The sequence below is a fragment of the Amblyraja radiata genome, chromosome 9 (assembly GCF_010909765.2).
Source record: "Amblyraja radiata isolate CabotCenter1 chromosome 9, sAmbRad1.1.pri, whole genome shotgun sequence".
Lineage (NCBI taxonomy): Eukaryota > Metazoa > Chordata > Chondrichthyes > Rajiformes > Rajidae > Amblyraja > Amblyraja radiata.
This window is the reverse complement of record NC_045964.1, coordinates 14,421,394-14,448,230: the sequence shown is the minus strand read 5'-3', so window position 1 is coordinate 14,448,230 and position 26,837 is coordinate 14,421,394. Positions and strand designations below refer to the sequence as shown.

Here is a 26,837-nt window from a genome sequence, read left to right as displayed (position 1 = left end):
ACTGTGATTAGCTGTAATTTTATAAATTAATGTTTTGTAATTTAGTTTTTAATGATATAAATTTAAATTTTGGAATTTGGTTTAATTGCGATTTGGTGAAACATTCATAATGTTAGCATAATGTAAGCAATGGGAGGCTTGGCTGATACAAAATATAGCAAGCATGGCATTTTTTTTGTGCAGTACAAGGATAGTCGGCCATCACAATGATGTCTGTTACTAATGAGCTGTTCACTGTTAATTTTCCTGACCATATCTTAGCGAGTCCAGTATTATTTTTGAACTGCTTTCCAATTTCATGATCCAAACTCTCGCTCTTGTATTCCTGCCTTTCTTTCACTCTCAATCTATAGTCACCATTTATGTGCCCTATTAGGTCTCACGCAGCATTTCTCTGCCTGATCCTCGTAGTCTTATTTTTTGCTCAACATGGTTTTACATCCTTCAAAAGAAAGTGGGAAACAATGGAATTCCTTATAGTAGGGTCAGCATAATAAATTAGCAAGTTTCATAGAAACCTGACCTGAATAACAAGTTTGGCCCCTAGTGTATTCACTACATAAATCAACTGCATGATAAAAATGGAATTTCACATTGGTGCCATAAATGAACTGACTGAGGAGAGCTGGTTCTCGGATGGACTGCTCAATCCTCGAGTCCTTCACGTGTTGCATCATTTTCCAAGAGCACTGAGGATGCAGTGCAATCATAAACCAGCAGTGCTGATATACATTGTGTGACATTCTGTTGTCATTAAATAACTTGTCCTTTGACTCCCTTGTGAATAATTGCAAGAGAAAGCTGTGCTTAGAACAAGAATAAAGTCGAGCAATTGATTGCAATGGATGATCTCAGATTTTTCTTGCTCCAGTTATTAGCGTATGACAATGAAAATAACTCTCCTCTTAAATATAAAACAGGCATTTGCTTTTCGTGTTAACCAGCATTTTCCATAAATGTCATGAACATTAAGTGATTATTTGCAGTTATACAGCCAACAGCTGTTTCCTTTACTTGACATGCATTAATCAGCTTAATTTTAACAAGGAAAGTTTTATGAACATAACTCATGGTATTGCATTTAGTATAATTGTTGTTGTCATTGTACATGGAGTAAAATGTACAGATTAGTACTATGATAGTTGTAGCGTTCCGTTTTCTTTGAGTAATATTAGATATTGAGATGAGTAAATTTTAATTTCATCTGATGCCTTTCTACTACATATTCCCTCATCTGTGTTTCAAAAAACTTGAAAATGTTAAAATGATTATTACTGCCCAATGTTTTAAATGTGCCATCAATACAAGTTGTGAAACTACCTCAGTTTTAAATGAGTATTATAAAGAAATTGTCAATATTTTGACTAAATCAGCATTGTATGTAAAAACAACATGAAAAAATCCACAAAAAAACTTGGTTTTGAAGTAGTATTTGGAGGCAAAAGATAAATCCACCAGTTTCTATTGAGTGAAAATCACAAAAAATTACTGTAAAATCCCTTTACCATCTGAGCTGGGATTTGTTTAAATTTGTTTATTATAGATGTTGGAAATTTACAATAAAAACACAATTCTGGAAATACTAGGCAGAGAAACAGAATTAGATCTTCAGGTCAAAGAACCTTCTTCAGAAGTGGAAAGGAGACAAAAGAAGTTTAAGATGGAGGGTGGGTTAGGAGAGGGATGTCTCTGAGCATGGGGATAAACTGTAAACAAAGTTAACTGGTCAGTGAGTGAATGGGAACAGGTAGATCAAGAACATGGACAAACGAATGTCGAACTTGCAAATTACGGTGTAGACAGATGTGCGCTGAAGGTCAGGCTGGTCATGTTCTCCACTCCCAAAGAAGGAGAAAAAGGAACAGAAGAATGTGAGCCAATATCGCAGATGGGTGGTTGATACAGACTGAGAAATCAAATTATCTGAAGTTAAGTTCAGAAGTCATAGGAGCAGAATTAGGTCATTTGGCCAATCGAGTCTCCTCCGTCATTCATTCATGGCTGATCTATTTTTCCCTCTCAGCCCCATTCTTCTGCCTTCTCCCCATTACCTTGGCACCCTTACTAATCAAGTACCTGTCACTCTTCGCTTTAAAAATACCCAATAACTTGGCCTCCACAGCATTCTGTGGTAATGAATTCCACAGATTCACTGCCCTCTTGCTAAAGAAATTCCTCCTCATCGCCTTTCAAAAGTTATGTCCTTTTAATCTGAGGCTGTGCCCTCTGGTCCTAGACTCTCCCACTAATGGAAACATCCTCTCCACATCCACTCTATCCAGGCCTTTCACTTTTCGGTAAGTTTCAATAAGGTCCCTCTCATCCTTCTAATCTCCAGCGAGTACAGGCTCAGAATTGTCAAACGCTCATCATACATAAACCCAATCATCCCCAGGATCATTCTCTTAAACCACCTCTAAATCCTCTACAATGCCAGTGGATCTCCTTGGATATGGGGCCCAAAACTGCTCTCAATAATCCATATGCAGTCTGTCCAGCATTACATCATCCCTGTTTTTATATTCTACTCCTCTCGAAAGGAATGCTAACTTTGCATTTGTATTCCTTCCTACTGATTTAGCTTACACATTAACCTTATGGGAAGCCTGTACCAGCACTCCCAAGTCCTTTGCACCTCCGATTTATAAACCTCCTCCCCATTTAGAAAAAGTCTATGCTTTTTATTCCTATTACCAAAGTGCATGTCCGCACGCTTTGCTATGCTGTATTTCATCTGCCAGTTCTTTGCCCACCCTCCCAACCTGTCCAAGTCCTTCTGCAAGCTCCATGCTTCTCTATATGACCTGATTCTCCACCTACCTTTGTATCATCTGCAAACTTGGCCACAAAGCCATCAATTCCATCATCCAAATCTTTAATAAACAATGAGAGTAGTGGACCCAACATCAACCTCAGCGGAACATCATTAGTCACCGGCAGCCACCAATAAAATGTTCTCTTTGTTCATTCTCTTTGCCTTTTGCCATTCAGCCTACATTCTATCCATTCTAGTATCTTCTCTCTCATACCATGAGTTCTCATCTTTTTTAGCACTCACATGCGGCACTTAATCAAAGGACTTCTGAAAATCACTGTAAACAACATCCAATGACTCTCCTTTGTCAATCCTGCTATTTACTTCCTCAAAGAATTCCACAACATTTTTCAGCAAAGATCTTCCCTAAACAAAACCATGCTGACTGACTTCTAAGTACTCCGAAGCCTCATCCTTAATAATGGACTCATCCTTAATAATAATGAGCCATTCATAGAAACATAGAAAATAGGTGCAGGAGTAGGCCATTCGGCCCTTCGAGGCTGCACCGCCATTCAATATCATCATGGCTGATCAAACAACTCAGTATCCTGTACCTGCCTTCTCTCCATACCCCCTGATCCCTTTAGCCACAAGGGCCACATCTAACTCCCTCTTAAATATAGCCAATGAACTGGCCTCAACTACCTTCTGTAGCAGAGAGTTCCAGAGATTCACCACTCTCTGTGTGAAAAATGTTTTTCTCATCTCGGTCCTAAAGGATTTCCCCTTTATCCTTAAACTGTGACCCCTTGTCCTGGACTTCCCCAACATCGGGAACAATCTTCCTGCATCTAGCCTGTCCAACCCCTTAAGAATTTTGTAAGTTTCTATGTCGGAGTTCGTCGGAATAACCAGCCAATAGTTTCCCATCTGTTGCCTTGCTCCCTTCTTGAACAGTGGTGTAACATTTGCAATTTTCCCGTCCTCTGGGACCACTCCTGACTAGTGATTTTTGAAAGATCACTACTAATGCCTCCACAATCTCTAAAGCTACCTCTTTCAGAACCCTGGGGTGTAGTCCATCTGGTCTAGGTGACTTATCTATGTCGACCTTTCAGCTTCTCAAACATCTTCTCCTTAGTAATAGCATCTCCACTAACTTCTGCCCCATGACTCTCTTGAATTTCACGCATGTTGCTGGTGTCTTCTGCTGTTGAAACTGATGCAAAAATCCTATTCATTTCATCTGCCAGTTCTTTATTCCCCATTACTACATATCCGGCATTATTTTTCAGAGGTACAATGTCCATTCTTGCTTCCTACTTTACGCTTTACGTATCTGTAGAAATTTTTGATATCCTCTTTTCTAGACTAGCTTAGCTCCTTGCCTTTAATTTCATCCACACATTTCCAATTCCAACCCCCCCCCTCACCATGTAATTTAAAGCCCTATCTACGGTCTTAGCTGTGCAGTTCGCCAGGACCTTGGTCCCAGGTGGGCTCAGGTGGAATCTGTCTCATCGGATCAGCTCCCTCCTTTCCCAATACTGATGCCAATGTCCCATAAATTCAAACCCACTTCTCCCACATCAATCTTTGAGCCACGCCTTCAACTCTTTAATCTTTTCGATCCTATTACAATTTTCTCATGGCTCAGGTAGCAATCCAGAGATTATTACCTTTTTGGTTCTGCTTTTTAATTTAGTCCCTGGCTGCTCAAATTCCCTCAGCAGATCCTCTTACCTAGTCTACCTACATCATTGGTTCCCATATGGACCATGACAACTGGATCTTTCCCCTCTAAATTATCTCCTGGTCAGACGAGATGTCCTGAACCCAGGCACCAGGCAGGCAACACAGCCTTCGGGACTCTCGATCCTTATGGCAAAGAATTGCGTCTATTCCCCTGACTATATAATCCAGAATGACAACTATGTGTCTCTTATCTCCACGTGTCTCTTATCTTATGGTTAGTTTGCTCATTCTTCCTACAGCCCCCACACTTATCTGCACGGGGAGCAAGAATCTCAGACCTACGAGACAAACTCAAAGGACGAAGCTCCTTTAACACTGCATCTTGGATCCCCCGACCTGTCTCACTTGCAGTCTCGCCCTCCTGCTCCTGCCTAATTAGAAGCAGTTAATCTAATAGGTGTGACTGCTTCCAGAAACACAGCGTCCAGGTAATCCTCCCTGCTGCAATATTTCAAGCAGTCGCCAGGTCGTCAACTTTGAGTGTGAGTTCCTTGATCAACCAACACTTGCTACAGATATGGTCACCAGGAGCCACCAAGGCGTTCACCAATTCCAACATCATGCAGCTGTAGCAGATCATGTGATCCTGCATGCCTCATTGATGTGTTTCCAACAGCTCCTATTTACTGTTTGCTGCTGCCCTGGGCTTTTGACAGGTCAGCACCCCTTCCCTCAGCCCTTCTTGTCAAAGTCTCTTGAGCCAAAGCACTTTTTCTCAACATGGCCACTCCTTACAGGCCACTCTGCTGCACCTTGCTTTCATTTTATTCTCAAAACACTACACAGTAAACTAGCAGAAAAAAATTATCTTCCATTTTATTCTGCTTATTTAAAAACATTTTTTCCCCCAGCAATATGGCTGCTCTCCCACTGTCTTTCCTCGTCTTCTGAAGGTAGAAAAGATGTAGAATGTACTGCCAGATCCAGAGGTCTGAAACTTGCCCAGACGGGAGTTGAGAGCAAATACAAATTTGAGGATCAGCTTCCATCTGGGCCTACTGTAGCCTTCTGGCCTCAGTATTCCATTCTACAAATTCATTTAACATGATTTCTCGATCTGTATCAGTCGTCCATCTGTGGTATTGGCTCATAGTTCTCCCCCCCCCCCTCCCCTCACCCTTTTTCCTTTTTTTATTTTGAGATGGAGGGCCTGACCTGCCGGATATCTCTTTCTGCTCTGCATATTGCACCTCGATCTTCTTTTGTGTATGTCCTCAATTACTGATTGACCAAATCACTCATTGACAAAATAACCTATACCTCCTCCCTTGACTCCGTCCAAGGACTCCGACAGTCCTTTCAGCAGAGGCAGAGGTTCACTTGCACCTCCTACATCCTCTACCATATCCTCTGTTCCAGGTGTGGAATATCGGTGAGTCCAAGCGCAGGCTTGGCGATCGTTTCGCTGAACACCTCCACTCAGTATGCCTAAACCTACATGATCTCCCGCTTGCTAAACACTTTAACTCCCCCTCCCATTCCCATACTGATCTTTCTTCACTGTCAGGGTGAGACCCAATGCAAATAGGAGGAACAGCACCTCATAGTTTGCTTGGGCAGCTTACAACCTAGCAGTATAAATATTGACTTCTCTAACTTCACGTAACCCTTTCTCTCTCTCTCTCTCCATCCCTCCCCCATCCTAGTTTTCAGACCAGTCTGACTGTCCTCCTGATTAAATTTTATCATTGTATGCTTCTTTCTCACTTCCCCGATGCTGATGTATTCTACATTTTCCTTGAGCTTCGTCCCCTTTGATCTCGGTTTCACACCTTACCCTTCCATATCTCTGTCTCCCTCTCCCCTGACTCTCACTCTGAAGAAGGGTCTCGACCTGAAAACTGCGCCCATTCCTTCTATTCAGAGATGCTGCCTGTGAGTTACTCCAGCATTTTGTGTCTAACTTTGTTACAGGTTATGTCCCATGGTCACCTTTATGTCGCCCTATCAAAGACATCCCCATCCCACCCGCCCTGCAGCTTTACAAGCCTCTTTTGTTGCCTTCCTAATTCTGACGAAGAGTCTTTGACGTGAAACATTGCTTCTTTTCCCACAGCAGTAAAATAACCTGTTGAATAGGTCCAGCATTTTCTATTGAAAGTACTTTGGTTATCATCTTTCTGGTCAGAAAATCTTGGTGAAGCATTTCATGAATATCCGGTTATTCATGAGGGAACAAAATCATACTTGCAAAAACAAGTCATAATTTCAACTTTACATTTAATATTATGTGCTTGCATTTTATACCTGTGGATGTTGATGCCTGAAAAATCTTTCTACTGTTTTTTGTTAACTAGCCTTTGAAGATGAAGTGACAGATGTAGTAAAACATTTTTCTTTTGTAAATGCAGGGAGTCACAGAGGAAGAGAGCAGTCGTGGTGCTGGAAATGTGCCTCAAAATGGACCAAGTTTGGGATCTCCTGTGAAAGTACGCTCTGAGACTTTGCAACCAGATCGGGATATGCCATTGCTAAGAAAGTTGAGATCAATTCACAGCTTTGAGTTTGAAAAACGTCTCACGTTGGAGCCAAAGCCCAGCACTGATAAATTCTTAGAAGCTTGGTAAGCGCAATTGTATTCTCTTCTCGATTAACTTTCTATTGTGAATATATTCCGTGGTTTAAAGCAGTGGGCTCAAAAGAGCACATGCTGAACACTTCTTAATGGAAAAGCCTATTCCTCAGGACATTGGGATAAATTAAATCAAACTTAATCCTTGCACCATTATTCTCTGTTTAATATAAGCAGCACAGGGCCAGGTGAACATAATTGGTGTGGTAGAAAGGGAAAATGTATTCTCATGTATTTAATTTTCACATGAAAGTTTTGTTTTGTTTCAGAGTCTTGCCTTCTCAGGCTATGTTCCATTTGGGATTGCTGGCCATGCGGGAATGCTAGAGTATGCTACACAGAAACGGCCCCTTTTGCCCCACTTTTCTGTGCTGCTTTGAACGGGTCGCTTTGCCAACCTTTGGTCAATATCTCTTCAAACCTTTCTCATCCATGAATCTGTCTAAATGTCTTTAAAACATTGTAATTATACCGCCCTCTACCTCGTCCTCTTGCAGCTCATTCTATATACCCACCATCCTCGGTGTGGAAAAAGTTGCCCCTCAGGCCCCTTTTAAATCTTTCCCTTCTCACTATATCCCATTGATTTCTAGTTTTAGACTCCACTATCCTGGGAATAATAACTGTGGCCATCCACTTTATTTATGTCTTCATGATTTTATACGCCTAGTTTCAAAGGAAATCTTAAGTAATTCCATTACGAGCCTGAAAGTTGTCAGCTGGATGTTGTTGGGTAAGGTTTATTTTTTTGGAAGTGTTATTCCTACTGCAGTGCAGATGTAACACAATTAAGCAATAAAGTGTTGAATCCTAACTTTTGTTGAGTTAACACAGAAGATGCCATTACTTTTAAAAGACACGGGGCCCAATACTGCAGTCATTTGCACTTTTTGCAGCTTTGTGGGCTCAGTTAGCCTGAGGGTTTGAGTTCTATGTGTGTGAGGCAGACTGAACATTAACTAGACCCTTGGTGGTGAGTCCGTCAGGAAAAAGGGAGGCTCACCATGCTAATATCTGACTTCTGCTTTACCGTGACTTTGGCAGTTCGGTGTGCAGGAATTAAAGCCAGAGGCAAATAAAACATGTGCTGCTTCCAACTAAAGATAAGTACGTTCTAACTCATTAACAAAGACTTTGAATTGGCCTGAACTAAAATGTAGTTTGTTCAACCACTTCATGGAGGTAAGAATTTTCAATGTTGTGCTTTTTAGTGGCTCATTTGGTAATTCAATAAAATGTTAATGGTTTGCTTTTTATTCATCAATGCATTCCAGGCACCGGAGTGGGACATGCAAGTAATGTTTCTTTACTGTCAACATCGCCTCTCTCACACGGCTCACAACTGCAGAGGGGCAATTGTTTAATGGGATTTGCTGTGCTCTTTATGGACGCGTTCATTCGTGTGAGAGAGGCGATGTTGACAGCACTAGCAAGGGGCAAATCCTCATCATTTAGCTGCTCACTGCTCTGCAAGGTTCTGCCAGGAGTATTGGTCATGATGGTCCAAATGTGGCCAAAAATTGAAATTTGGAACAAAATGAGGCTGTGCCCTTAGTATCAAGCTAACTATTTACCATGTGTGGTATCAAGGTGCCCTTGTAAAATTACAGCACATGGGAATAGGAGACATCGCCACTAGCTAGGGTCTTATTTTGTGCACAAAAAATGGCTTGGAATTCTCAGTACCAGCTCATTGTAACAGCAGTTCTTCAGGCACAATCAGAGACAGAACTGTCTGAGTACTTTATCAATTACCTTCCTGCCATCATGTCAGAATACACAATATTTGACACTCTCAATTGCTCGAGTAGTCAAAGGTCATTACGCACCAGCATTCAATGACCCCTGTAATGACCTCTGCAACATTTAGACATGAGTACGTAATATTTATTCTTGCACAACAACACTAAGGTGGTGCTTGTATCATATGGATTGCAACATTCAAGATGGCTTACCACCACCACCACCCTAAAAACAATAATGACCCGGAGTTGTATGCTGAAAGAATGAGGAATAAAATAAGTACAGCCATCATTTTGTGCCAACAATTTAAAATATAATTTCAGTGCAATGGTTGCCATTATCCTCTACATCTAGAGTTTATTCATATTTAGCTTGAATAAGCATTCATTTTTTTCAGTAATAAAAATAGAAAATAAAGAAAATAGTTAATGGACCACACAAAGTATCTGTGGAGAGAGAAGCCTATACTGAGCAATCAGGAAAACTTAAATTTGCTTCAGCTACAGGCAGTGGTGAAACATTAGATGCTTTAAAACCCCCCTGGATAAAGAAATTGCTCTTAAACTTTCCATATTTTCCATTGCATAACGACCTTCGAGCTGAAGGGTATCCCGTTAAAGTCACTCATGTTTGTTTTAAACCTAACTTTAACCATCTGCTCCCATGGAAATTGTTTATTTTCTGTTAATTTCCATGGCATCGTCCAACTGAATGTCGCTGGCTGATGAGAATCAAATGGTGAGAAGATGGTGTGGAGTATTGTTCTATTCTTTGTTCAACATTTGAATCATTCAACATGTGAATTAGCTTGTATCTTCAAAATACTAAATCCAAAAGGAGGAGGAAAGATAAACAGAAATGTTGATGACAATTTACAATCAACAATACTTTGTGATTTTGTAATTTGGATCTATATGTTTCTATTTAATCTTTGGGTTCTAAACAAAAATATGTAAAGATGGCTGAACATAATTTTTGAAAACAACACATCTAACATTGTGATAGTACATTGCACTGCAGATGGTCAGATGCGGATAGTAAGAGATAGGTAGAACAATTTGGTCAATGCAGGTAAAATGGTCTTGGGGCATGCATGTCGTATTTAGGGTTAATCAATTGCTATAATGAATGAATTTATTTATTCTGAATACCACTGAGTTTTCAGATGATATAGTTGAGTTACAAGTCTGTGTAATTCATAATGTTCCTTTTTTTTGGTCCAGTTCTACAAAGGTCAAGGAAGACTTACTTAAGGATGTTCCTGCTTCCCAGCATCGCAAGACCTCTGCTGCAGCTCGCGCTGACAGGGTATGGCACTTTGATGAAGAATACATTCCGGACAGTACAAAACCAGTCTCTTTGGAGTCTCCTGAGCATGGTGATGGTGTTGTTAGCAATGGTTTTGTAGCACTCAATTTAAGCTCCTGCAGGCAGGAGGTTGACTCCAAAGAGTGGGTCATTGTGGATAAAGAACGTGACCTCCAGGATTTCAGGACCGACAGACGGCAGAGCCAGAAATTAACCAGTCCAACTGGACGGACAGATGATGAGGAACCAGAGGTCCTTGCAGTAGATTCCCCTCAGGCTGAAGGATTAATGTTGGTCGAAGCTATTTCGAGCAAAAGCATGGGATGTCCAAAGTCACCAGAAGCAAGGAAAGACCAGGTACCAGTAATTGTAAACACTGTGTAACTATTGAATTGCACCATTCGGATGTACGGATAAACAGTTCACAAAGAGAATCTGTTGAAAATACTATCTGAGAATAAGCGAGTTCGGTATTCCGACTGCGCATGCACAGGTCACTGGAGATAAACATTGGAGGGTGTGGATCTGCTGTGTGTAATCTTTGGTTATCAGACCTTCGTTTCAGTGAGTGATTTATGCTTCATGCTGCCCTGAGAGGTCGGGGTCCATGGTTGGGCGCGGTTTTCCGCCGCCGCTGGGCCATCCGGAGGCGGACAAAGGTGTCGGGCCGGGCTCGCAGCGGGGGGGGGGGGGGGGCCGTCTCACGGCTGGCCGGGGACCGCTGGCCGCGCTTCTCTCCCTGTCCAGTGTCTGTCGGTTTGCCCCCTCGGTAGAGGGCATGTCTTCCGGCATCAAAGGCCCTGGTGGTGGAGGGTGTTGTGACCCAGACCGAGAGGTTTGGTGGTGGTGGGGGCCGTGCGCCTGCCACTGGCAGGGAGCACACGGAGCGCCAGGGACAAGGGCTCAACCTGAGCTGTGGATGAGGCACGAGTCTGTGCGCGCTCTCCCCAGTTTCCCACTGCCATCTGCCCCCTCTCTCTCCCGTTCCTCAGATTAAATATATTTTTACACATAAATCATGAATAAAGATAAGAATTTACATACAGTTTATGCAGCCATCACTTTGTTCGCTTTTTCTTTATAGCCAGTGACCTTTGACAAATCCCATGATTCCTTGCGTTTTTCGGATTACCGAACTCGCTTATTGCAGGCAACTAAAGCAAAGGATTTTATTTTAATGTTTTTCATTTTGAAGTGCAGTTTGAAATGATTGATACTATTTTCCCATTCCATCTGTCTTTGTCTGTCTGTGCCATGCTGTCGATAAGTGTTTCTTAACAGCTACAAGCTCATATCTGCTTTTGTCAGATTCTCTATCTTGCATGTGTTTTACAATTCAACGTGTCCCAAATGATTGCAATTATAAGCCAGACATCAGATTTTCATTTCAATAGTACAGCTATTCAGAAGTACAATAGTACAGCGCATTCAGAAAGTACAGTGCTATACAGTAGTACAGTGCATTCAGAAAGTATTTTGACCCCTTCACTTTTTCCACGTTTTGTTACATCACAGCCTTATTTTAAAATGGATTAAATTCATTTTTTTAATCATCAATCTACACACAATAAACCATAATAAAAAAGCGAAAACAGGTGTTTAGAAATTTTTGCAAAGTAATTAAAAATAAATAATTGAAATATCACATTTACATAAGTATTCAGATCCTTTGCCATGACACTCAAAATTGAGCTTCGGTTCATCCTGTTTCCATTGATTATCCTTGAGATGTTTCTACAACTTGATTGGAGTCCACCAGTGGAAAATTAAATTGATTGGACATGATTTGGAAAGGCACACACCTGTCTTTATAAGGTCCCACAGTTGACAGTGCATGTCAGAGCAAAAACCAAGCAATGAAGACGAAGGAAATTGTTTGTAGACCTCTGAGACAGGATTGTGTCGAGACACAGATCTGGGGAAGGGTATAAAACAATTTCTGCAGCATTGCAGGTCATGAAGAGCACAGTGGCCTCCATCATTCTTAAATGGAAGAACTTTGGACTCTTCATAGAGCTGGCTGCCCAGCCAAACTGAGCAATCAGGGGAGAAGGGCCTTGGTCAGGGAGGTGACAAAGAACCCGATGGTCACTCTGACAGAGCTCCAGAGTTCCTTTGTGGAGATGGGAGAACCTTCCGGAAGGACAACTATATCTGCGGCACTCCACCAATCAGGCCTTTATGGTAGAGTGGCCGGACGGAAGCTATTCCTCAGTAAAAGGCACATGACAGCCCGCTTGGAGTTTGCCAAAAGGGTTATTTTCACTGGTGCTCTCGTCTGATGAAACCAAGATTGAACTCTTTGGCCTGAATGCCAAGCGTCACGTCTGGAGGAAACCAGACACTGCTCATCACCTGCCAATACCATACCTGGGATGAAGCATGGTGGTGGTAGCATCAAGCTGTGGGGATGTTTTTCGGCGGCAGGAACTGGGAGACTAATCAGATGAATGGAGCAAAGTACAGAGAGATCCTTGATGAAAACCTGCTCCAGAGCGTTCTGGACCTCAGAGTGGGGTGGAGGTTCACCTTCCACCAGGACAACGACCCAAAGCACACAGCCAAGACAATGCAGGAGTGTCTTCGTGACAAGTCTGTGAATGTGCCTGAGTGGCCCAGCCAGAGCCCGGACTTGAACCCGATCGGACATCTCTGGAGGGACCTGAAAATAGCTGTGCATCGTCACTCCCCATCCAACCTGACAGAGCTTGAGAGGATCTGCAGAGAAGAATGGGAGAAATTACTCAAATACTGGTGTGCCAAGCTTGTAGCATCATACCCAAGAAGACTTGAGGCTGTAATCGCTGTCAAAGGTACCTCAACAAAGTACTGAGTAAAGGGTCTGAATACTTATGTAAATGTGATATTTCAGTTATTTCTTTTAATTACTTTGCAAACATTTCTAAATACCTGTTTCCACTTTTTTATTCTGGGGTATTGTGTGTAGATTGATGATAAAAAAATGGAATTTAATCCATTTTAGAATAAGGCTGCAACGTAACAAAATGTGGAAAAAGTGAAGGGGTCTGAATACTTTCTGAATGCACTATCCAGTGTCCCATTGTTTGGTATAGCTATCACTGTCTTCGACATCGATTTCAAGACTAACTATTTTGGTCAATATAGGCTCTCACGTGAAAATAAATAGAGCTTTCTGTGTTTTAAATAATGTAATTTCTGCTTGGTATAGCTTAAGAATTAACATTGGAATTGCCCGGAGTATTTTTATTGATTGTCAGCCATGTCGTGTGCAATACGGAAGGATGGAGAGGAGGCCTGAACTGTCCTTCATCAGGTTTTGTCACTTAAGGCCTGTAGGTATTTCCATTTTTTGAAATAGATCATTATTCCAGTGATGGGAACCAGCTATAGTGATCCTGTACTGAGAAATCTTGGCTATATTATGAATACTTTAAAAAAAAGTTCATTATTATTCGAGAAACAGCATTAGTAACATCACAGCAGATCTACAATTGCAATTTCAGAGACAAACATGATGGTTAAGGAAGGTTTTCCTAAACTTTACAATGCATCTATAATGAGAGTCAAGTATTTCTCTTCGTACAAGTGAAGATTGCTGCCAATGGTGGTACAATGCTAATTGATTGGAAAGGCGTGTCTGTACAGCACTTGTTCACTATTTTGTCATGTGAATACTTGGCCAATAAACTTATTCATTCATTAAAGCATGTCATTTGACTGCAGTGGGCTGGCAGAACCACTACCAGAGCTCATGATCAGTTAATTGGCCACTGTAAATTGTCCCTAGTGTGTTACATAGAAACACAGAAAATAGGCGCAGGAGTAGGCCATTCGGTCCTTCGAGCCAGCTACGCAATTCAATATTATCATGGCTGATCGTCCAAAAATCAGTACCCTGTTTCTGCATTCTCCCCATAGCCCTTGATTTCCATAGCTAAATCCCTCTCTTGAAATCCAATGAATTGGCCCTCACTGCAGAAAATTACGCAGATTCACAACTCTCTGGGTGAAAACGTTTTTCCTCATCTCAGTCCTAAATGGCCTACCCCTTATTCTTAAACTGTGATCCCTGGTTCTGAATTCCCCCAACATCGGGAACATTTTTTCTGTATCTACCCTGTCCAATCCTCTAAGAATTTTATGTTTCAGTAACATCCCCTCTCATGCTTTCAAATTCCAGCCAATACCAGCCCATTCTTTCATCATATGTCAGTCCCACCGTCCCGGGAATTAACCTGGTGAACCTACGCTGCACTCCCTCAATAGCAATAATGTCCTTCCTCAAATTAGGAGACCAAAATTGCACACAATACTCCAGGTGCGGTCTCACCAGGGCCCCTGTACAACTGCAGTAGGACCTCCTTGCTCCTAAACTCAAATCTTCTCGCAATGAAGGCCAACATGCCATTTGCTTTCTTCACTGCCTGGTGTACCTGCATGCTTACTTTCAGTGACTGATGTACAAGCACACCCAGGTCTTGTTGCATCTCCCCTTATCCTAATCTGTCACCATTCCGATAATAATCTGCCTTCCTGTTCTTTCCACCGAAGCAGATAACCTCACATTTATCCACATTATACTGCATCTGCCATGCTTCTGCCCACTCACCCAACCTATTCAAGTCACCCTGCAGCCTCATAGCATCCTCCTCGCAGCTCACACTGCCACCCAACTTCGTGTCATCCACAAACTTAGAGATGTTACATTCCCTCGTCTAAATCGTTAATATATTTTGTAAACAACAGGAGTACCAGCGCGGAGCCTTGTGAAACCCCACTAGTCAGTATCTGCCATTCTGAAAAGGACCCGTTAATTTATACTCCTTGCTTCCTGTCTGCCAACCAGTTCTCTATCCATATCAATACCATGCCTCTAAAACAATGTGCTCCAATTTTGCACACTAATCTCTTGTGTGGGACCTTGTCAAAGGCGTTTTGAAAGTCCAGATACACCACATCCACTGGCTCTCCCTTATCCATTCTACTTGTTACATCCTCAAAAAATTCCAAAAGATTAGTCAAGCATGATTTCCCTTTCATAAATCCATGCTGACTTTGACCGATCCCGAGACTGCTTTCCAAATGCGCTGCTATAACATCTTTAATAATCAACTCCAGCATCCTCCCCACTACCGAAGTCAGGCTAACTGGTCTATAATTCCGTTTTCCCTCTTCCTCCTTTCTTAAAAAATAGAGTTACATTGGCTACCCTCCAGTCCACAGGAACTGGTCCAGAGTCAAGAGAACATTGGAAAATGATCACCAATGTATCCACGATTTCTAGGGCCACCTCCTTGAGTACTCTGTGATGCAGACCATCAGGCCCTGGGGATTTATCTGCCTTCAGTCCCAACAGTTTATCTAACACCAATTTCTGACTAATGTGGATTCCCTTCAGTTCCTCCCTCCTACTAGATCCTCGGTCCCCTTGTATTTCCAGGAAATAGTTTGTGTCTTCCTTAGTGAAGACAGAACCAAAGTACTTGTTTAACGTTCTGCCATTTCCTTGTTTCCCCAATATAGATTCACCTGTCTCTGACTGTAAGGGACCTACATTCGTCTTCACTAATCTTTTCCTTTTTACATACCTAAATAAACTTTTACAGTCAGTTTTTATATTCCCCGCAAGCTTTCTTTCATGCTCTTTTTCCCCCCCCTCTTAATTAACCCTTTTGTCCTCCTCTGTTGAGTTCTAAATTTCTTCCAGTCCTCTGGTTTGCCGCTTCTTCCGGCCAATTTATATGCCTCTTCCTTGGACTTAACATTATCCTTGACTTCCCTCATCAGCCACGGTTGAGCCGCCTTCCCAGTTTTATTTCTTCGCCAGACAGGGATGAACCATGCGGTCTTTAAATCTTTGCCATTACATCTCCACTGTCAACCCTTTAAGTATATTTTGCCACTATATACGAGCCAATTCCTGTCTCATACCGTCAAAATCCCCTTTATTCTGATTCAGGGCCCCTAGTCTCTGAATTAACCGTGTCACTCTCCATCCTAATGCAAAATTCCACCATATTATGGTCACATTTGGCCAAGGGGCCTTGCACAACAAGATCGCTAACTAATCCTTCCTCATTACACAATACCCAGTCTAGGATGGCCAGCCCTCCAGTCAGTTCCTCTACATATTGGTTTTAAAACCCATCCCGCATACATTCCAGGAAACCCTCCTCCTCAGCACTGTTACTAATTTGGTTGGCCCAATCTATATGTAGATTAAAGTAACCAATGACAACCGCTGTACCTTTGCTACACGCATCCCTAATTTCCGGCTTGATTCTATCCCCAACCTCCCTACTGCTGTGTGGTGGTCTGTGTACAACTCCAACAAGCGTTTTCTGCCCTTGGCTATTTCCCCGTGGTGAGGGGAAGAACCTAGGGCTGATGGGAATATGAGGTAAATCAATTGAAATTAATGGAAATGGGTGTTTGAAGGTTGGTGCAGGGTTGGTGGGCAGAAGGGCCTATTTCCAAGCTGAAAACTCTGATTTTAACCTTTGCAGCAATGGAAATCATGCTTTAAGTTGGCTGTTTTTTTGGGGTTACTTTCCTATACTTCCTCACCTCTCTGTCAATATAAATATACTTAAGTCGAAACTGACATTAGGTTTTACTGACTGCGTTCAGCGGCTGGGTTCCTGGTGGAGTCTAATGGGAATGTGTGAAATTCTGACACTTCCAAGGCTTGTCTGTGGAAACTTCCCAAGGAGCGGAATAGCTTTAAGGAACAGAGGTAAATATAGACAGCTTCCATTTTTAAAGAATTTACTTTATTGAAATATATTGTGATTTAAAATCCCTTAATCATTTGAATATCAGTCAATAAAAAGTTGACCAAGTGGGAGCGGTTGGGTCCCGTCCCCTCAACGTGCGGTTGTGGGGGGGAGGGGGCAGCATCTGCGGACACACGCACACGCACACGCACACACAGACACGCACAGACACGCACACGCACACACACACACCTGCCAGTCCCTAGTAAGCTCACCAGTGGTCTATTTGTTATATTCCCAAGGTTTGGCTGATGTCTCTAACAGTTTTATTCTTGGTTCTCAGTCTTATAATGCCTTCTTTGACTTTCATTGGCACAACTTTTGTTAAAGTCTGCCGAACTCGAAGTATAGAATACTCAGTGAGAGAGTCTTTACTAAGTCACCCAGGTGAAATTAGAATTCAGCCAGCTGTATGCACAAGTGTCCACACAGAAGACTGTCGCTGTTCAACTGCCATACAGAGAAATTACAAGCACCTTTAAACTGATAAAACGGCATTAGCCACATGGCTAGTGGTCATTAATGAACAAAGGAACTCGGTTAAACACAATGAAGCCCCTTAAGCTTAATTGGGAAGATATGGGAGTGGAGGGGGTGATAGAGCAGCTGCACAGGTAAGAAGAACTCTTATTTGTCTCTACATTACAACTTCCATACAGGATGCTGGTATCGCAATGGAATGCTAGAAGGTCGGGAAAGGCTCTCATCTCAGTTCCTGCTGAAACAGTAAATGTCGCCTTCACGGGCTTTTGCAGATTTATGTAGTGGCTAATTAAAATACTACCAGCATTCTGCTCACAAAACGGCGGTTGTAGCTAAAATGACTAAAATTAGCTAAATAAGATGGAGGAGACCGCACTAGTTCTTACATTCCCCCATTTTGATTAAAATAATCAACATATATTAAATGATGCAGCTGGGAGCAAAACATTTGCAACTACATGGTGCCAAGCAGTAAAGCAATAAAGCGATGATTATAATCGTCAGAATAATAATTCCATAGTGCCACACAAGACCCCAAATATAGCCCCATCCATCAAACCAACTCCACATACTCTGGTTTTGATCTTCAACCAGTTTCTTCCCCTCACCCTGGATCTCAGCTATCTCCTTCTTGATGTGGGCAGCCAGGTCAGTTATGTTGGAGGACTCGTCAGGAATATACGTACAGCATTCTTGCCCAATGATAGCACAGGTGCCTCTCTCGGCCAGAATGAAATCTAAGGCCATTTGATTCTGTAGCACCACTGTACTCATGGCAACCATTTCAGCTGACAGTGACCCAATCTGGGCCTGCGTTCCCATAAGGGCAGCTGCTGTGTTATTAGCCAATTCCTCCAATAGCCCAGTAAGGCGATCAACCTTTAACGCATTTCGATTTGTTCCATACCAGGGGAGCATAGCCATACCAACACTCTCACCTGGGGAAATGTGAGATCCAGGTGCAAGGTTTTCAAATGTGGGATGGTCAGTTATTTGAATAAAATGGCTCATTGCAGGGACAATATAAGCTAGATAACAACACCCTGTCCAATGATGGGGGCCATATACCCGTCTTGCCATATTCCCATCATCTGATGGCATCCCTGGTAACCATGGATAGGCCCATGATCCACAGATAAAATATGTGCTGTTGACAGGTCGGGGTGGGCCAGTGGTGGCACTAGTGTCCATAGTAAGGCATGAACTGTTTCCCAGGAAAACCCCTGTACCTTGGTGGTGACAATGACAGGTGGCATTAACTGGCTTCTGGGAGACCTCCATTACCTTTAATCGTGGATGTTGGGCCCCGTTTTTCACATTAATTTTCCAATCTGACTTAAAAGGTGGGATGTACCATCCCTTAAAGTCGTTGTACTTCGGGGAACCATCCCTGCTATTCCGACACTTGGTTTTATTAGTGAAGGAAGAAAAACCATAGTAAGGCATACTTCTCAGTGATACACAATGGGATGGAGACCATGGGAATCCCTCCCTTCCCATTTCGTGGCATTGCTGCACAAACCCAGCAGGACTGGTTAGCAGGGGTAACACGTCGTGCGCACACATGGGCTGCTTTAAGGTACACATTTTTTTCCCATGATCCATTTAGTCGAGTCAAAGAACTGATGATGATGATGATGAACAGTGTCCAGAGTGGAGTCATGGCCAGAGACCTTACTCGTGGCCCGGTACAGCTGTCTTTTTGCAGTCAGAGTGATGCACCCACCGAGGGTGTCCTATTTTAGCGGCTGTGGGAGTGGTGAGAAGTACAAGGTATGGACCTCTCCAGCGATTGCCCAGTCCCTTCCGATCCCAATTGCGTATCAAGTCAAGTCAAGTCACTTTTATTTCTAGAGCACTTTAAAAAAACAACTCTCGTTGACCAAAGTGCTTTACATTGGTGGAGGTATTAACGTTATACAACAGTAGTTTCAGAACGTAATCGCCAGCCTGTAGCAGTGCTTCGTTTGGTGGTTTGTCTAAGGACCGTTGCGTCTCTCGAACCTGTGAATGCAAAACTATCAAAGAATCTGTTAGTAATTGCATGTATGTTAACAATCGTTCATCCAAGGCATGGGGATCAAAGGTCGTTTCTACAACTTCTTCAGCCCCCCAGGGTGTCCTGAGGGGCCACTCATACATTATTTTAGCAGGGGTCAATTGAGCGGTAGAATGCGGTATGATGCGCATAGAGTACAGGGGCCGTAGGCAAAACTTGTACCCAATTAAGCTTTGTCTCTTCAGTTAGTCTAGCAAGCTTGCTTTTTAAAGTTCCATTAGCTCGTTCTACAATCCCTGCAGCCTGTGGGTGGTGTACACAATGGAACTGTTGTCGAATGTTCAACTGCTTACACATTTGCTCATTAAGAGAAGTGTGGTCCATTGTCTGAGCTGATAACTTTAGGAAGTCCAAATCTTGGCATAATTTCACGTAACGAAACAGCAACAGTGGACTGGCCTGTAGCATTGGGAGTAGGAATTAGCTCAATCCATCGACTAAAAATATCAATAATAACCAAACAATGTTTATAATGGTTTACTCTAGGTAAGTCAATAAAGTCAATTTGAATATACTGGAAAGGCCGGTGCGGTATAGGCATACGTCCTAGTTCAGTCTGCACAGGTTTCCCAGGGTAATGTCTCTGGCAAATCTGACACTGAGATACAATTTGTAATACTTCCTTTGTCAACCGCGGATGCCACCATGTGGCTTTACAATTTTCGAACATTCCCCCCTTACCGTTATGTGTAAGGGAGTGTACATAATGCAACAAATTGCAGAATGATCTGCATTGGAATGGACAGACTCATCATGCAACAGTGAAAGCAACAGGTGTCCTAAATTTTCTGAGGTGCAACTTTCATCATTGTTCAACTTCTGTCAAGGAGAAGCTGTACTTCACCCTCGTTAGACCTCATTTGGACTATGCAGTTGCAGCATGGGACCCATACACAAATAGAAACATTTCTTCCATCGAACGTGTCCAAAGACAGGCAGCTCGATTTGTTACTAACACCTATGAGAGAGTAGCGAGTGTTACCAAACTTCTAGATTCTCTGGGGTGGAACCCTCTCCAATACAGACGTGAAGCCCACCGTTTGACCTGTTTTTACAAAATGTTAAATGGTCAGCTCAGCATAGATTACAAGACCTACACCAAACCCAAACCAATTAGGAGCAGACAAGGGCATTCGATCCAATTTGTGATTCCAGCTACCAAGTCAGATGTGTACAGCAATTCGTTCTTCCCCCGCACAATTAAAGCATGGAATAATCTCCACCCTACCATAGTTACCCAACCAGTTACAACTAAATTTAAGGTAGCTCTTTCTTCCCAAAAACCCTTTCTGGCTTAAGTCCTCCCTCCACCACCTCCAGTTTAAATTCCATTTGGAATATTTTGGAGGACCAAGAACCAAGAACAAAATAGGCAATAAAACATGGTAGGATAAGCAATCCATTTACTAAAGACATCTACAATAACTAAAATCTATATTACTAAAAGTCTGATCTTGACCACTTCCTGTTCTGTATATTGATTTTAGAAAAAACGCTGCCACTTATGGCTGAGATTTTTGGCCATCTTACTCAGTCCCCCTCCGCTCATCAGGTGCCGAGGATTTTTCCCATCGATGAAAAATAAGAGTTATTAGTGTAATTATTTTTGAAATTCTCCCTCCTGTCAATCACGCCATAAGGCCACGCCCCTTCTTGTGGGAGGGACTAGTCTCAGTCTCTGCAAGATGGAGGAGGGAGAGGTCACGACTCACTGTCTTTAGTGGCCTTGCACCCTGCTTGAAATGGTAAGAAACTGCACTTGAATTTGGTGGGCTTGCACCCTGCTTGAAATGGAATTTCAAGGAATATCCGTGAGTCAACTGCGAGCCCACCAGCCGTGAGTGAGTGAGCTGCCAGCACAACAGGCTTGAGTGACTGAGCTGCTAGCCCAAGAATCCATTTGGCCCACAATGTCCATACTAGCCCTCTGGAAACCAGTCCCATCAGCCCACAACACACATACTAGCGCTCCAAGTCAGTATAAACGTTGATTCCCAAGTCCTTCCCTAAGATGCTGACTCTTATTTGGGTAAACAGTTCCGCTTGTTTGGTAGAGAATGATGAATGATGTTTCAAAGGCCGCCGTCTCCACATTATTGCCATCCTGATCTATAATTGCGTATCCTGTAAGTCTTTCACCGAGAGATCCAATTGATGCACTCCCATCTATATACATAATGAAGTCAGGGTTTGTCATGGGAATATCTGTCAAATCTTCCTGAACACAGGTATGTTCTTTAATCATAAATGGGCAGTCGTGCCCCGACTCAGCTAGTTCCGCTGGTGGTTTTACGAGAAAGGATGCCGGATTGATGGTGGGACAATACTTAAATTGCAAGCTTGCCTGCTGCTTCAGTGGGTACTGTCATATAGAGGGCAGTGTTAACTTTTCTGGGGAGCTACTTGGATGGGGTTAATCTGAATCACCCTACCTTAGTGTAGTCTTCTGCCCACACCTGTGGGTCCACATACTCTGTTACCTCACTCCCTAGATGTTGCAGCTGTGTAATAACCCTCCTTGGTCACTGATAAAAATTGAACAGTACAGTTATTAGACAGTTCTTGTTCCTGGCTCGTGTATGGATTCGCCAGACCAATCGCCTGCTCAACCATAACTCCCAGATCCTTTGCATTGGATGAGAGGTTCACTTTATTTGTTATATGCACGGCAACCTCATGGTCCTGCTTCCACAATTCCAAAGGCACGTCAGATCAATAGGTTTTAGTATGGTGGTAGTAAGGGCAGTAAGGATTGCTTCCCCTCTGGCTTCATTCTGAGCGTGTGAGTTAACCAGCACGTCATGGGTCTGAAACCCCAAGTTAGCTAGGAATCTCGCGTGTTCTCTTCTGGGGTTAGAACTTGTGATATAGGTTGGCTCTTTTTAGTCTTACTCCTGGGATGCCACTAAACTGGTGCTGTCGGAATCAGGGAACTCTGCCAGTGCTGCTGTAGTGGACGCAGGTGGTGCTGCAAGAGCTGCAACCTCGATATTACCGTAGGTTGGGGGCAGTATGAATGGTGACGGTTGCCACAGCAAGTGAGCATTAGTACAGATTCCACTCTCCCACTCATCCAAATCAATCCTCATAGTCTCTCTCTATCAAACCAAAGCCAATCATGAGATCACGCAAGCTACTGTTCGAGTCCTCTTTAAATCTATAGTGGATCAGTTTTAAGTTTGTTACACTGGCCTTCAGTCTGTCAAACAATTGATTTCAAAATATTACTGTTAGTTTATAAAACACTGAATGGCCTAGGGCAAAAATACATTTGTGATCTGCTAAATGGGAAACCAGCGTTTATAATCCAGAATATCAATGGCTTTAATCAGCCAAATTCCAATGTGTTGCTATTCTGTACCAATTCATTCTGTCCCCTTATTCGTTCTAATTACCATAACAGGACACCTCTTATCTGTCCTACGAGGGAAAGCCTGTCTAAGATAAATATGAGCGACCTTGTGAAGTATATCAGCAAGCAATGAGTTCTTTCAAGCCTTGTGTTTCATTTTGGCCAAATATTTCACACAAAACAATTAGATTCTCACAACACAAAATTTGCACATCAAAATAAATTCCACAATTAAATAAATTCCACAGTACGCCTCCACAAAACTCAGTATTTAGAACCACAAAAGTGAAAAAAGTGGCAACCTCCCCACCTTTGCTGCTTTAAAGCAAACATCATACAAACTTAAACGGAAGAATAATATACTCCCACGGCCAAGCAGTCAAACTTCTGCTTCGGGGTGATCGATGTTGAATTGAATTGAATCCTTTATTTGTCATTCAGACCTTTCGGTCTGAACGAAATGTCGTTGCCTGCAGCCATACATGTAATAATAAACAACACACAATAAACACAAATTAACATCCACCACAGTGAGTTCACCAAGCACCTCCTCACTGTGATGGAGGCAAAAGTCTTAGGGTTGCTGTCTCTTCCCTCCTCTTCTCCCTCTGCGCTGAGGCGATACCCCACCGGGCGATGGTAAGTCAGTCCCGCGGTTCAAGCTCTGCGGCCCGGGGGTGGTCGAAGCTGCCGCCTTCCAGTCCAACGGACGCAGTTGTTGCCACGGGAGCTCCGGAAAACAGGCATCAACCTGTGACCCGCGAGCTCCCGACGATGTCATCCACTGGCCCGCTGCCGAGCCCCGGATTCAGGTCGCTGCCGCCAGAACGCCGCCTCAGCCACCGGAGCACCGTCTCCGCCACGCACCGGGCCACCCTCACGGGAGCGTCTCAGCCCCGCACCGGGCCGCCCTCATGGGAGCGTCTCAGCCCCGCACCGGGCCACCCACACGGGAGCGCCTTCCAGCCCCGCACCGGGCCACCCACACGGGAGCGCCTCAGCCACCGGAGCACCGTCTCCGCACCGCATCGGGCCGCCCCCACGGGAGCGTCTCAGCCCCGCACCGGGCCGCCCTCGCGGGAGCGTCTCAGCCCCGCACCGGGCCGCCCCTAAGGGAGCGCCTTCCAGCCGGGAGCCGGGCCGCCCACACGGGAGCGCTGTTAACGCCACCAAACAAATTGCCATTTCTTAAAGGGACATACACACATACAAAAGCATTTATTTACAACCAGTACATAATATTTCACCTTCAAAGGCGTCTCTTTGTAAAATACTTACCCGTTTTCTGACAAGAAAATCCTGGTTGCAAAAAAAAAATTTACAAGAAGCAATTTAGAAGCTGCCGTTTAAAAAAAAAATCAGTTCAGCACAAGCAAGGTCGTGGCACTGATACTCTGTGCCAAAAGTTATTCAAACCTCGAAGGAAATTTGTTTTAAACGGTAGGCTGTTAGCTGAGGTTAAACTGTATTAGCAGCCACGAGTCTCTTGGTTTTTTTTCCCACTCCAATATAATAGAATTGCTTTTCAGAAAACGGGGTCCCCGGGGTTATTTCGTTTTGTGCAATTTCTTCCACGTTGCTTAATCAAAGTCGCTGACAATTGTCTAAGATCTCTACTTCTGCCTGGATCCGTATAACACATATGCTACACTGACTCTGTTATCTAAACCTTGTCAGATAATAGTGAGGTGTTGCATGCATTTTGGGAAATCAAACCATGCTATGATTATCATGGTGAACAGTAGTGCCCTGCAGAGTGTTGTAGAGTAGAGGGATCAAGGAGTACAAGTATAGTAAACCCTCGTTATTCCAGACCTCTATAAAATATTTAGGTTATAGTGGACGGACGTAATGACACTCACAGCCAGGCCTGGCTGCTGACGTCTAAAAAGATGTCTAAAACTAAGAGGGTCATAGATCGGGTGAATGTACACAACCTTTTTCCTAGAATTAAGAATCAATAACTGGAGGGCAGTGGTATAAGCTGCCGGACGAAGTAGTACAATAAGAGCCTTTATAAGACATCTGGACAAGTGCATGGATAGGAAAGGTTTTGAGAGATATAGGTCAAATGCAGGCAAATGGGACTAGCATATTTGCTCGACAAGTTGAACAAGTTGGACTGAATGGCCTGCTTCCGTGCTCATGATGCTACAAACACTGTGGGTACTAAAGCAGATTGGTTTATGATGATTAAGGTGCGTCATACCCCCTCCAATTAAGAGTCTATTCAGTTAATTTTCTGGAGAATAATAGAATACCGCCCACTTGTGTGGATGAGCATGCAACTCCAAACACTGCTAAATTGACAGCACAACCACTGCTCTAAGCATTCATTCTTTTCACCTCCACGACTTGCTGTTATTATTATATTTGATATTATTTTTTTATATTATATAAAATGTGTATTTTATATTTCTTAATATATAGAATGAATTGACTTGGAATAGTTTCTGATAACATGGAGATATCAAAAGGAGGCCAAGTCAGTCAGCTGAAGATGCTGCAAATGCTTCAGCTTTGTTTTTTATGCTCATTTGCTGATCCCAGCATCAGAGAGGGGATGGTCATTGAACCACCGCCTCCTGTTGGTTTCATTAGTCATTGCTGTTCATGACTGGCAATGGACAAAGGACATTTATTGTCACATACACCAATTGATGCAGTGAAATTACAGTTACCATGCAGCACACAAATAAGATAAACACAACACGATAGAATTTAAGAGAAAACGTAAACAAATCCCCCCACAGTGGAATCAACATTTCCCACTTAGGGAAGGCGACAAAGTTCAGTCATCTTCCTCTTATTCACCCGTGGTCGAGGCCTATTGAGGCCTCCGCAGTCGCTGCAATGGCGGCCCGGTGTTTCCTGCCCTCTCGCCGGGATGATGGAACTCCGGCGTCGGAACGGAAGAACACTCTCAGCGGTTGGAGTTTCCAAATCGGCCGCTTCCTATTGGAGACCGCTGCTCCCGAAGTCCATAGGCCGAGCTGGGCGGAGCTCCAACACTGGCGATCCTCATCGAAAGATCCCAGGCTCTCGCGATGTTAAATTCAGCGCCACCCGCAGTCCCAACACTCCAGAACTCCACCACGGCGATCGCGGTAAGGCATCGCCCGCTCCGCGATGGTACTTCAGTGCTGCGCCACTGCTGAAGCTCTGGCCGGTCTCCGGTAGGAAGGCCGCAGCAATCCAGATGGTAGGCCGCGAGAAGGGGGCAAAGATGCGGCTCGGAGGAAAGACGCAACCTCGACCAGGTAGTGACTGAGAAAAAGTTTACCCCTTCCCCCCCCCCCCACCACCCCCACATAAAAAAGACTAAAAGACCTCCAATACAAAACTTTTACAGACTACATTTTTTTTAAAGGATGAAAGGACGAACAGCTGCTGGCGAGGCTGCCACACTTGATGGCGCCACCATAGCATTATTTTGAAGTTTTAATTTCATCTATACTGCATGTCCTCCAGAGATGCTGCCTGGCCCACTTAGTTACCCCACAAAACGTTGGGTTTTTTAAATTGTGGATTATTTAACTCAATCTCTAGTTTAATGTTTAGTCTACTTGTAGCTTCTGTTGAGGCTTCAGTTTTAGTTGTGTGTGATGCTGCCAGCATGGTCCTCGACATCTTGTGCTGATCCACTAGCTTAATGGAAATGGAGGAGTGACCATTCATTCCTGCAGTTGGTGTGTTCAAGTGAGTAGAACTGGGTGTGAACCTGTGTCGGAAGAAACTGCAGATGCTGGTTTAAACCGAAGATCACACAAAATGCTGGAGTAACACAGTGGGACAGGCAGCTTCTCTGGAGAGAAGGAATGGGTCGAGACACTCGATCCGAAACGTCACCCATTCCTTCTCTCCAGAGATGTCACCTGTCCTGCTGAGTTACTCCAGCATTTTGTGTCTGTCTTTGGTGTGAACCTTCTCACTTAGATGAAGGTGCTTTCCACTGACCAACCGCTGCCACTGGAAGGTGTGACCTGGGCTGTTTTATTTCAGCTTTGTTATTTACAATTTGTTGTACAGGTGCTAATTGCTGTTTCATA

The 26,837-nt window shown here is 43.4% G+C and overlaps 1 protein-coding gene across 4 annotated transcripts in view; it reads left to right on the top strand.

Moving 5' to 3' along the window:
- The window catches only part of ttbk2 (tau tubulin kinase 2), a 202,463-nt gene that overhangs the window by 155,114 nt on the left and 20,512 nt on the right, over window positions 1-26,837 (top strand). For all 4 annotated transcript variants that reach the window (XM_033026748.1, XM_033026749.1, XM_033026746.1 and 1 more), the window contains exons 12-13: window positions 6,865-7,076; window positions 10,052-10,493. In XM_033026748.1, coding sequence (XP_032882639.1) covers window positions 6,865-7,076; window positions 10,052-10,493 — 654 coding nt within the window. The remainder of the gene's footprint in view (window positions 1-6,864; window positions 7,077-10,051; window positions 10,494-26,837) is intronic.